Source organism: Littorina saxatilis, linkage group LG2 (assembly GCF_037325665.1).
Source record: "Littorina saxatilis isolate snail1 linkage group LG2, US_GU_Lsax_2.0, whole genome shotgun sequence".
Lineage (NCBI taxonomy): Eukaryota > Metazoa > Mollusca > Gastropoda > Littorinimorpha > Littorinidae > Littorina > Littorina saxatilis.
In genome coordinates this window covers 84678096-84691126 of record NC_090246.1, presented here as the reverse complement: position 1 = coordinate 84691126, position 13031 = coordinate 84678096, and the positions used below count along the sequence as shown (strand labels likewise).

General features: G+C 42.6%; 1 protein-coding gene across 5 annotated transcripts in view; it reads left to right on the top strand.

Moving 5' to 3' along the window:
* Window positions 1–13031, top strand: part of LOC138959967 (dual specificity mitogen-activated protein kinase kinase 4-like) — a 38701-nt gene that overhangs the window by 19030 nt on the left and 6640 nt on the right. For all 5 annotated transcript variants that reach the window (XM_070331674.1, XM_070331672.1, XM_070331670.1 and 2 more), the window contains 9 exons: window positions 364–427; window positions 6267–6380; window positions 7807–7926; window positions 8432–8551; window positions 9191–9242; window positions 9685–9812; window positions 11154–11231; window positions 11941–12083; window positions 12438–12483. In XM_070331674.1, coding sequence (XP_070187775.1) covers window positions 364–427; window positions 6267–6380; window positions 7807–7926; window positions 8432–8551; window positions 9191–9242; window positions 9685–9812; window positions 11154–11231; window positions 11941–12083; window positions 12438–12483 — 865 coding nt within the window. The remainder of the gene's footprint in view (window positions 1–363; window positions 428–6266; window positions 6381–7806; window positions 7927–8431; window positions 8552–9190; window positions 9243–9684; window positions 9813–11153; window positions 11232–11940; window positions 12084–12437; window positions 12484–13031) is intronic.

Below are 13031 nucleotides of genomic sequence, written 5' to 3'. Positions count from 1 at the left end.
GGCATTATGGGGTTAGTGCTAGGACTGGTTGGTCCGGTGTCAGAATAATGTGACTGGGTGAGACATGAAGCCTGTGCTGCGACTTCTGTCTTGTGTGTGGCGCACGTTATATGTCAAAGCAGCACCGCCCTGATATGGCTCTTCGTGGTCGGCTGGGCGTTAAAGCAAGCAAACAAACAAACAAACATACTACACTATAGACAGGTTCCACTGTAGCCTAGCTTTACTCGTGATTAATACATGTAGGTCTGAGCTTTGTGTGCTTGTAGTTATAACTACAAGAACTTGAGGAGTACTGTCAGTAAAGAGTTTAGTATTTTTTTTTTGTGCTTGCATTTATGATTTAATTGTCTTCTTCTGCAGAGAGCGACTCAGATCACGGGGTATTGAGAGATCATCGGGAAAACTTCAAATATCACCTGGAGCAGTGAGTTGTTCATTAGTTTTAATATATTTTTCACTAGTTCACTTTATTTGAGGCATGTTAATTGTTCTGTTGCTTACATCCAGCTAGTGATCTCTTGTCAAAATTTTGTCATTTGGAAATCTTTCTTGTGTAGTATAAGTTTGTTTGTTTGTTCGTTCATGGGCTGAAACTCCCACGGCTTTTACGTGTATGACCGTTTTTACCCCGCCATTTAGACAGCCATACGCCGCTTTCGGAGGAAGCATGCTGGGTATTTTCGTGTTTCTATAACCCACCGAACTCTGACGTGGATTACAGGATCTTTTTCATGCGCACTTGGTCTTGTGCTTGCGTGTACACACGGGGGTGTTCGGACACCGAGGAGAGTCTGCACACAATCAAAGTTGACTCTGAGAAATAAATGTCTCGCCGAACGTGGGGACGAACTCACGCTGACAGCGGCCAACTGGATACAAATCCAGCGCGCTACCGACTGAGCTACATCCCCGCCGTGTAGTATAAGTAATTGCCTTTTCTGTTAACTTTTTAAAGGGGGCTTTTGATATTCTCCCCCTGTAGTGTCCTGTATGCAGACGATGCATCTAACATGTTGGGAATTATCTCCCTTGTTTGACTGTTGCATGCTGGTTGTAAGCCCGGACACATCATGGAAGCATACATCTGAATACATGATTGGAACTCAGAGTTCGGTTGTCCATTACCTCTGTTCTTAGAGAACGTATGGTGTTTGAGTGTGTGCGAGCATGGGCCAAGTCACATACAACAACACTACAATTGGCGACGAGGATAAAGGTATTTATCTTGTGTAATTCTTGTCGGACTTACGGTGACAAGAAACGTGCGCACCACGTGTGACTGAAAAAAAATGGAGAACATTCCATGTGTCAGCGTGTTTGACCCAAAAGGTGAACCTTCTCTGGTATCGGCGAGATGGGAGCGATGGGGGAAGAGTTTCAACATCTACCTGGTTGCATTGGGGGATGTTGCGGGTGCAAGAAAGAAGGCACTTTTGCTTCACTGTGGAGGGTCGGAACTGCAGGAGATTTTCGAAACGTTCGAGTTTGCTGGGGATGACGTCACACCGGATAACTGTACGTACGCACAGGCGCTCGAAGCTCTCAATAAGCATTTCGGTGCGCAGCGAAATGACACTTTTGAAAGAAATGTCTTTCGACAGATGGCCCAAAAGGAAGGTGAAGCTACTGCACAGTTCATCACTAGACTTCGCCAACAAGCAAAGCATTGTAACTTTGGACCAACCCTGGGTGAGAATATCAGAGATCAAGTAATCGACAAGTGTGCTGACAAACGTTTGAAGGCCAAACTTCTGGAGAGAATGAACTTAACTTTGCCAGTACTGATGCAGATTTCACAGGCGCATGAAGCTGCAAGTGGTTTTGTCAGACAGATGACGCCTTCAACTTCAACTGATGCAGCAGATTCTCAACTCGTTGGAGCTGTGGGTGGTAGATCGTCTTCGAAATATGTGAAGGAGAGACAGACCCGTGCCTCTAGACACAAAGTGGAGAAGAAAAAGGGTGCTTGTTTCCGATGTGGACAGAACACTCACCATGCCAAGGATCCAACATGTCCCGCCATGGGGAAGACATGTAGACTGTGCCAAAAACTGAACCATTTCGCTGTTGTGTGTAAAAGTGGCAAAAATACTCGAGCGAATGCCTTGAATGTTGTGCATGATCATGATGATGATGATGATAGTGACCATGACTATTCTTTCAAAGTGGGTGACAGAAAACTGGAAATGATACATGTTGTAGTGGGAGGAGTTCAGATCTGTGCAGGCATTGATTCCGGGGCTAGTGCTAACGTTTTAGACAAACAAAAGTGGGAGGCTTTGAAGAAGAAAAAAATTGTCTGTAAAACAGAAGCAAAGAAAGATGAAAAAGTCCTGTATGCCTACGGATCTGAGCGGCCTCTTACAATAATTGGTACATTTGAAGCTGAGGTTTCTCTGTCAGCGTTGCCAGATCAGAACAAGCATGTTGCCAAGTTTGTTGTCATTGAAGAAAAAGGAATTTCTCTTTTGGGGAGGGAAACTTCTGAAAAACTGGGTGTTCTGAAAGTTGGATTGCCAAAAGAAATACATGCTGTTGGTTCTATTTTGACAGAAAGTACAGAGAAGCCTGAGATGCAATTTGAAAGTTTGTACAATGGTCTTGGCAAACTGAAAAATCACAAAGTGACCTTGCATGTGAAAAATGACGTCAAACCAGTCATTCAGGCCGCGAGACGCATTCCGTTCAGTCTGCGTTCTAAAGTAGAACAAAAGATCAAAGAACTGACAGAGCTTGATATTATTGAGCGTGCCGAGGGGCCTACATCGTTTGTAAGTCCCATTGTTGTGGTACCAAAGGCTCAAGGGAACGACATACGGCTGTGTGTTGATATGAGACAGGCGAATGAGGCCATAGAACGGGAACGGTTTCCCATGCCGACTGTTGAGGAAACGCTCCTAGAGATGAACGGTAGCAAGTTCTTTTCAAAACTAGATTTGAACATGGGATTTCATCAGTTAGAGCTAGACGCAGAATCGCGACCGATCACAACTTTTGCAACACATGTCGGTTTGTTCCGCTACAAACGTCTCATGTTTGGAGTGACAAGCGCTCCAGAAATCTATCAGTATACGATTCAAAACGTACTCCGCGATTGCACAGGCGCGCGAAACATGACGGATGATATAATCATCTATGCCGAGACACTAGAAGAGCATGACCGCAGGTTAGCCAAAGTCTTAGCAACACTAAAAGACGCAGGACTCACACTTAACAAGAAGAAGTGCATTTACCGCATGACAGAACTACAGTTCATGGGCTTTCTGCTCTCAGAAAAAGGGATTGGGCCCACATCTGTAAAGGTCGAAGCAGTGAAAAATGCACAACCGCCAAAAAGTGCATCTGAGGTCAAAAGTTTCCTAGGTCTGGTAAACTTTAGTGCGCGTTTCATCAGTCATCTTGCGACAAAGTCAGAACCGTTGCGAAAACTCACACGCAAAAACGTTCAGTTCAAATGGGAAAAGGAACAGCAACAAGCGTTCGATCTTCTGAAGACGGACCTTGAAAATGCAGGTACTCTCGCGTACTTTGATCAAAAAGCTGAGACAAGAGTTGTCGCTGACGCGAGTCCAGTAGCTCTGGGTGCAGTACTGGTACAGATCCAGAATGGAGAAAAACGCGCAATCTACTACGCAAGTAGAAATTTGACTGATGTAGAACGTCGGTATTCTCAAACTGAAAAAGAGGCCCTAGCACTCGTTTGGGCATGCGAGAGATTTCATCAGTATCTCTTCGGAATGGATTTCATTCTTGAAACTGATCACAGACCGCTGGAGTTCATTTACTCAAAACGCTCAAAACCGTCTGCGCGCATAGAAAGATGGGTTCTCAGGTTACAGAACTATCACTTCACGGTTCAGTACAAACCTGGTGCCCAAAACATAGCAGATCCGTTGTCACGTTTTGTGAAGCATGATGAACGTAGCCACAGGCAGACTCAAAATCCAGCTGAAGAATACATTTCTTTTGTCGCACACACTAGCGTTCCATCTGCATTGACGATGCAGGAACTAGAAGAGGCGTCAGAAATTGACACAGAAATCATTGCGCTGAGGCAGTGCATTCAGACAGACAAATGGCAGAACTGTCCAAACCAAACATACAAAGCACTCAAAGATGAGTTCACTTGTTTTGGCAAGCTAGTGCTTCGAGGTTGTAGGATTGTCATTCCACATGCACTCCGACATCGCGCCATGAAAATAGCCCATGAAGGTCATCAAGGCATAGTGAAGACCAAAGAGAGATTGCGAAGCAAGGTCTGGTGGCCAGGAATTGATCACGACACAGAAAAACAGATCAAGGCATGTCACGAATGCCAAATTGTTAGCCAGCCAGCACCACCTGAACCACTGAAGTGTAGGAAATTCCCGGACGGCCCTTGGGAAGATCTAGCCATTGACATACTCGGACCGCTTCCGACTGGAGAGTCCATTCTCGTTGTAGTTGATTACTACAGTCGTTTTTTCGAAACGGTCGTTCTGAGGTCCACTGTAACGAAGCAGATCATTCAAGCGTTAGACAACATTTTCACAACACATGGTTTGCCCGTTACCCTCACTTCTGACAACGGACCTCAGTTCGTTTCTGAGGATTTCTCCCAGTACATGAAAACGAACAACATTGTGCACATCCAGACGACACCGTTGTGGCCACAGGCCAATGGCGAAGTAGAGCGTCAAAACAGAACACTCATGAAAGCCATTAAGATTGCACATTCAGAAGGCAAAGATTGGAAACGGGAGTTGAACACATTCCTGTTTGCGTACCGCACTACAACACATCAAACAACAGGAGTTAGCCCCGCAGAACTATTGTTCAAACGTAAGCTCCGAAGCAAGTTACCTGAGATTGACAGAGACACAAAAACAACACTCGATGAGTCAGTTCGCGACCGAGACAAATTGAAGAAAGAACAAAGGAAAGAGTATGCGGACACAAAACGAAATTCACAGACATCAGAAACAAGTGTTGGGGACGAAATCTTACTTCAGAAAAAGAAACAAGACAAGTTCAGTACTCAGTTTGAACCGGAACCATACAAGGTGATTGAACGGACAGGAACACAGGTCACAGTTGAATCGCCTAGTACAGGTGCAAGGTACAGACGGAACGTATCACACACAAAGCCCTATGTCAGGGAACAGTCATTAGATCCAGATGATTGTGAAAAACACACTGACAATTCTTCAGTTGAAAATGCATCAATTGGAAGCTCTGAAACCGATACACCCGCTGTTCGTGTTTCAATGCGTCCGAGACGAATGCCGGAAAAACTACAAGATTATGTTGTCGGACTCGTTCAACATTAAGAATCAGAATAATTTGAGTTTATATGTGTGTGCTTCTAAAAAGTGAATTTTCATGTATCTGTTTATTCTGTATGGAAATGATTACATGAAACTGTTGTCTGTATTTTAAGGCTCTTCGTTCGATGATTTATTGATGTGGAAATATCAAGATTGTTTTGTTCTAAAAAGAAAAGGAGAGATGTAGTGTCCTGTATGCAGACGATGCATCTAACATGTTGGGAATTATCTCCCTTGTTTGACTGTTGCATGCTGGTTGTAAGCCCGGACACATCATGGAAGCATACATCTGAATACATGATTGGAACTCAGAGTTCGGTTGTCCATTACCTCTGTTCTTAGAGAACGTATGGTGTTTGAGTGTGTGCGAGCATGGGCCAAGTCACATACACCAACAACACTACACCCCCTACTTTGCCTCTGGCATTGTGTCAATATGCAAGGCTGCATTTTACTAAGAGTATTTCATGACGATTGCTCACTTGTGCTGGAATGCCGGGCAAAAACCAAGATAATACATTTTGTAAAAACATTTGATATTACTGGGCAGGCTGTTGTGAGGTGGGATGAAATACACAACTTGGAGCAAAAAAAATTCAAGACTAAATGAGTCAAATGTCCGTACTTAGGATTGGGGAAATTGTTTGGCATGAAATGCATAGTTATCGGGTGAGAGAATTTTGGTGGAAGTCACTCAGATGATATTTCTTTGTCTTTCACTTTGCAGTGTTGAAAACCACTTCTTCATAAGTCAGGCAACGCTGGACACCTGCACTTAGTGGTGGGGAACAAAAGCTATGATTAACTCAGGCCAGTTTGTGACTTTGAACCGTAAGCTAGCTAACACTAAACAGGACAAATTATTCTGTGCGTTTATGTAGCTGTGTAAATGATTTTTTTTTTTTTTTAAACCTATGAAATTTCGAGGGTCATTAATTTTTTTTCTGTTCTTTTCAGATCTATGATTTCACAGCAGATGACATGCAGGACTTGGGAGAGATTGGTCGAGGAAACTACGGCACTGTCAACAAAATGATGCACAAGAAAACGGGCACTGTCATGGCTGTCAAGGTGAGTGCTAAAAGCCAGATTTTTTGTTTAGTTTTTTGTTGTTGCTGAGAGCAAAAAGCCTGGGATCTTCTTTCTTCTTGTCGATAGCCAGTTTTTAAATTTAGAGTCCAGCTCTGGATATGAAGCTGGTAGTTTTTTGTAGTCTCCACAGGACCATGCAGCTTCTCTTGGAGGGTCATCGACCTGGTCCAAGTCTCACTCCTCAGGGGCTGGAGATTCCTGCAATTAAGCCTGGGATTATTTTGCTGTTTGGTTTACTTATAATTCTTAATCTTATTGGCCCTAGCGATATTGTGCAGTGATAAGATTGTGCTACCCTTCTTTTATTTTTTTCTTTTGTGCAAGTTTTTGTGTTTCCCGTGCACTGAGAATTTTGCTGTGAGCTTGCATACGTGCACACTGGGGGTTTGAGACATGTCACACCTGGAAGAGACTGCACAGAGTAAATTCTTGGAAATAAATTCCTCGCCTAGATCCACGTTTGAACCCACGCTGATAGTGAAATTGTGATGTACATGGTGGGAAGGAAAGGAGAGGTTTTATTTGGAGAAGGCATGCTGAGTCAGGAGTTCATTCATTCAGGTATGCTCATTCACGATCCAACAAGAGACACTTGTTACAGTTTTTGCCGCAAGAATACAATGGAACTCCCGTTTTGAAACCTTCAAAAATCTGAAAAAATCAGGTCTTAAAAAGGAGGGAGTCTTAAAATGTGGGTAAATTTACAGAGGTTATGAACAAACAAATGTTTGAGAAAACATGATCTTAAAAGGGATGATGTGTTACATGGAGGGGGTCTGAAAAGGGGGTTCTACTGTAAATGGCTGAACTAGCCCTGGTGACCACCTCTCACAATGTTTACTTAGAAGGATCCCTGCAGAATACACCCCTTCGGAGTTTCGAGTGCGCATGCGCGGCTAGTCACATTTTTGGCGGCAGGGGGCGCTTCGTTGTACCAAACACACTCGAGATCCATTCTGCTTAAATCATGAAACTATCGTGGGACAAAAACCACAGAAATATCAAAGAGATAAGAACTTACGAGGGAAAACTTGAACGCAATCGGCAATGTACCTCTTCTGAAGACCTCGTGTTTGGTACAATTTGCAATCCCAGCATGCAATGCGCGGACTCTCGTCTGAGACTCCGAAAGGGTGTATTGTGTGTTTTTTTTCTTCAATATAATTCATATTTCTGGAATGACCACCTGTGTATCTCTTGGCATTTTTGGTTGGTCCTTTGGGTGGTTCTTATTGACAGGTTTGACTGTGTACACATGCAAACAGGATAAATAACGAGCTAATTTCTTATTGATTCTCCAAAAATTTGGAGGTATTGTCTTGTTGTTGTTCTTCTTCTCCTGCCTCTTCTTGTTTTTGCTGGTGTAAGATTTATTTTGTAATAAGTTTGTTTTGCATCTTCACAGAGGATACGATCTACAGTGGAGGAGCGTGAACAGAAACAACTCTTGATGGACCTGGATGTGGTGATGCGCAGCAATAACTGTTGCTACATTGTGCAGTTCTACGGAGCCCTGTTCAAAGAGGTGAGTCTTGCAGAGCTTTCAGCGTAGCATTATACGTTTTAAGACAAGCTGTTACGCCAAGCTTAAAATTGCTACACTCAAACTAATGATCACAAGCATGCAACAGTTTGCTCTTTCTTGCGAGTCGTGGTGATCATTTCTGATTCGGACTGAATTTGTGTCATTAAACATTGTGCATTCTGAAATGTTGCACTGGAGATACTCTCTATTGGCCATTGTGTTTCTTTTTTTTTTTTAAATGGACTTTTTGAAATGTATGTATTCTTGCGCAAAATTGCCTAAATGGGGATGTGCGAATACATTTTAGACAATGCTAATCTAAAACACCATTTGCTACGCTGAACATTCCTAAATAATGTAAAATGTTATACTTGCATGCTTGTCTCGCTTTGGTGATCAGTGCAACACGATAGTTTGGGGCGTGGGAGGTTGCATTTTGTATTTACAGGGTAATTCCAAACTGACTTTGTCATTGATAGTGTGTGTGGTTGACTGATGGGTGCAGGGTGACTGCTGGATCTGCATGGAGCTTATGGAGACGTCGCTAGACAAGTTCTACAAGTTTGTCTATGGGGAAATGCAGAGTTCTATACCAGAGGAGATCCTAGGCAAAGTCACCGTGGCTGTAAGTGTGTGTGTGTGTGTGCAAACCTCTGTGCGTGTGTGTGTGTGCAGGTGTGTAAACCTCTGTGAGTGTGTGTGCGTGTAAACCTCTGTGTGTGTAAACCTCTGTGAGTGTGTGTGTGTGTGTGCAAACGCGTGCGTGCAAGCGATAGAAAGACAGCTTGAAAGAGATTGAGCCGTGAGTATGCATTTTTGCTATTGTGTGTGGTTGCGTGTGATGGAGCGAGACATTGAGCAGTGAGTACACATTTTTGTGTTTGCGTGTCTGCCAGCAGTCAAGAATAAATTTTCTGGTATTATGGGAGAGAGAGGAAGTAAAAATTGTATGCTTGTGTGCGAGTTTTTGAACGCTTTCAGTTTTGATGGAGAAAGACACAGCAATGAGTATGCCTTTGTGTGTTTGCTCGCCTGTTCGTGGTCAAGAAAAGATTTTCTGGCAAAGTGAGAGAGAGAGAGAGAAAGTGTATGCTTCATTGCTTGTATGTGAGTGATTGGACTCATGCAGATGTGTCTTATGCACATGTATACACAGGCATGAGGCTAAGAGCTCAAGAATGTGTTACAGAGTGCTTTCATTTTCAGGAGTGGATGTGAAATTATGTTCATTTTTATTTGAAAGTTTTTTTTTCTCTCTGTGCAGACATTAAAAGCATTAAACTATCTGAAAGAGCAACTGAAGATCATTCACAGGGGTGAGTTTTTGTTTTGTTATGCGAGCAAGTGTATGTTTGGTTTACTATGCCAAGCTATCCAGAATGCTTTCCCATCAGTGTTAAGTGTCTTGTGGTTTACCATCTTTTGTTTTGATAAAGTAAGTTTCATTTGCAATTGAATTTCAAGATTGATAGCTACTTACTGTGGAATTGCTTAGTTCTGTTATGTGTTAACAGAAGATGTTTTACCTTACAGACTGGCAAATGTTTAAGAAAATGCATTTTTGATGTGGCTAAGTGTGTGGGTGCTTGCATTCATGGGGAACAAAAACTAAAAAACTTGATGCAAGAAAACCTTTACATCTGTCTTGAGAATGCAGACTGTGTGATAAGAAAACGGCCTGTGCTGGCCCTTTTTTTGTATTGTATCATCCATTTGACTTTCGTAGCATTTGACAATCATCGTGTATGATGTTTGCAGACGTGAAGCCCTCCAATATCCTGCTGGACAGGAAGGGGGCCATCAAACTGTGCGACTTTGGGATCAGCGGCCATCTTGTTGACTCTATAGCAAAGTCACGCGACGCAGGGTGTAGGCCTTACATGGCGGTAGGTTTCCTCTTCATCTGTAAATACACTTTTAGCTTTATATGAGCAGGCACAGATGACCGCACGTGCAGACCTGTTTACCCTTACTATTTTGGAGTATTTTATTACTATTTACACCCCCGGTATAGGGGTGTGTATAGGTTTCACTCGATGTGTTTGTGTGTTTGTGGCGGTATTTGTGTGTTTGTGTTCGCAAGTAGATCTCAAGAATGAACGGACCGATCGTCACCAAACTTGGTGAACAGGTTCTATACATTCCTGAGACGGTCCTTACAAAAATTGGGACCAGTCAAACACACGGTTAGGGAGTTATTGGTGGATTAAAATTATACAACGACTTATAGACGGACACCCCCGTTGGTCAAAGGGAAATAACCATTCTCACTGCCACCAACTGAGAAGGTTATTTCCCTTTGACGGGGGTGTTTTTCCTATCAGAGGAATTTCTTGTTTTTGTAGGATGTTTGGTAGAGTCCGGATTACGTTATCAAATGTGCTTCGACGGGCGCAGTGGCGTGGTGATAAGACTTCCGCCTCCTAATCGGGAGGTCATGAGTTCAAATCCCGGTCGCTGCCGCCTGGTGGGTTAAGAGTGGAGATTTTTCCGATCTCCCAGGTCAACTTATGTGCAGACCTGCTAGTGACTTAACCCCCTTCGTGTGTACACGCAAGCACAAGACCAAGTGCGCACGGAAAAGATCCTGTTATCCATGTCGGAGTTCGGTGGGTTATGGAAACATGAAAATACCCAGCATGCCTACTCAACGAAAGCGGAGTGAAGCTGACTATGCTCTCAGAGTATAGTTTGGGGAACCCCAATGGGCAAACAAGCTCACACGTAACCAACATTTCTGGAACTCTGGTGAAGAAGAAGAAGAAATGTGCTTCAACTTAAGTTTATGTTGCTATTGTTACTATTTGCTTATCAGATTACTATATTTTTGACTTGACCATTACTCTTGTCAAGTTTCTTGGGTAAACAGGTCTGTACGTGGCTCATACTTTCTATGCTTGACTAAGATATGACAAATCAGCTTTTTCAGCTAAAGCCTATCACTGCAGTTTTATTGGGACCTTTACAATGCACACTTTTTTTATTTGTAAAAAGTATATAAAAGGGTGTAGTTCTTGACATTTTAGGTGATTTGATAACACAGTTTCCTGACAATGAGTGATGATTGGAAATGTTGGGGAGTCATTGAGCCGTAGTACTCTTAGCGTCAGAATATTCAGCATGTGTTCAGTATACCATATGCTGCAACAAATTTGCAAACACTAGTTAATCTTCTTGCAAAGTACGTTCATGCAGGAGAAAATGAGTGTTTCCTTTTTGTGTTGCAGCCAGAGAGAATCGACCCCCGGGCTTCCAGTCACGGTTACGATGTTCGGTCAGATGTTTGGAGTTTAGGCATCACCTTGGTAAGTTTTCCCTGGCAGTTTAGCTTTAGTTCCTCGTTGTTAGTCAATGTGTGGAGTTTAGGCATCATTTTGGTAAGTTTCCCCTGGCAGTTAAGCTTTTGTTCTTTGTTGTTGGTGAATGTGAGTGAGTATTGGAGATTCCCTTCTTTTAATAAGAATTTGTATTGTGTGTTGAGTTTGTTGTTAATGTTTGTAATATTGTTTTTGGTGTTCTTAACTCTTCTTCAAAAATAAGTAAAAAAGAATTTTCTGCTGTGAGTGAGGTGGTGAGGGTGAGATTTTCCCCAGTTGGTGAATTTCTGGAATTTTCAAAGCTTTAGAAATCATTCTTGAGACCCACAGATAGCAAGAGTTTGCATCTTCTTTTTTTTCTCAAATCATTCAAGGCAGTTTCTCTGTTTGTTTTTGTTTTTTGGTGGGTGTTTTTTTACAATTTCATGATCTCATGTTGAAAGATGTCCTCATATCATAGTCTGGAATCGTATGAGCAGCTTCTTTTTTTTCTTCTTTTTTTAAAACAATTTCATGATCTCATGTTGAAAAGATGTCCTCATATCATAGTCTGGAAACTGTAGGCAGGTTGTTGTTTATTTTTTGTTTTTAACAATTTCATGATCTCATGCCGGAAAAATATCCTCAAATTTCATAGTCTGGAAACAGCCAAAGATTTGTTGACTGAATAATAAGATGAGAGCTGGTGTTTGTGCAGATGGAGCTGGCGACAGGGCGGTTCCCCTACCCCAAGTGGGTCAGCGTGTTTGACCAGTTGCAGCAGGTGGTTCAGGGCACCGCTCCCCGTCTTCAGCATGACCAGACTTTCTCCGAGGAGTTTGTCACATTCATCAACAGATGGTATGTGGATTGGATGCATAAGCTCACATGAAAGCGTTCACAGGCTCAGCCTCACATGGTTATGTTAATGCACAGATGCACGCATGCTTGCACTCATATGTGCTCCTGCATGCACAGACAGACACGTGCACAGACACAGACAGACATAGAAGCAGACAGGCTCAGAGACTCGCACACAAACAGATATAATTATACTGTACGGATGTTCACACACGCTCATACACAAGGAACATACAGCTATTAGCTCAGAATATTTCCTTGGTTTAGTTCCTGGTGATAATGGATCAGATGTGCTGTTTAGATATCCAGTATTCTAAGAGGTTGGGACTGTAAAACTGTTTTCTTCTTTTCCAGTTTGACGAAAGACGAAAAGCAGCGCCCAAAGTACAACAAATTGTTGGTAAGTCAGGAGCAATGAGGCACATTGTGCTTATGGCATTTTCATTATTAAAACATATCACCAACCCGTGAACAAGCTTTTTTTTTCTTCAGGAAAGCAATGATGATTTTTTTTCTCTTTTGTAACAAACCAAGTGACAAACATTGTATTTACAAGTGAAGACAGAGAGAGATACATGTACTGATAACAGTGATTAGACATATCTGACATTGCTCATTTTCAGGACGAGTCGTTCATCAAGCTTCTTGTCTTTTGACTGATACAGTCATTAGACATATCACAGCTGTTCACAGGGCTTCATTTCTGCTACTTTATCTGCAGGCTAGTTTTAGCACCCATCCTTTCCCCACAGCAGAGATGAACACAGCAGCTAGAAGCTCTCTCGGTGCTATGCACTGAGCAGGCCAATATCCCAGTATAGCGTGGAAGCAGTTGGGTATAACAGTCAAGCAAGCTTAACAGTGTGCTGGCTGCAGCTGCTGGTAGCCAGGCTATTTTTAACTTAACTAAAAGACAAGCTAGGAACAGCCGTGATATCTGACGTTGCT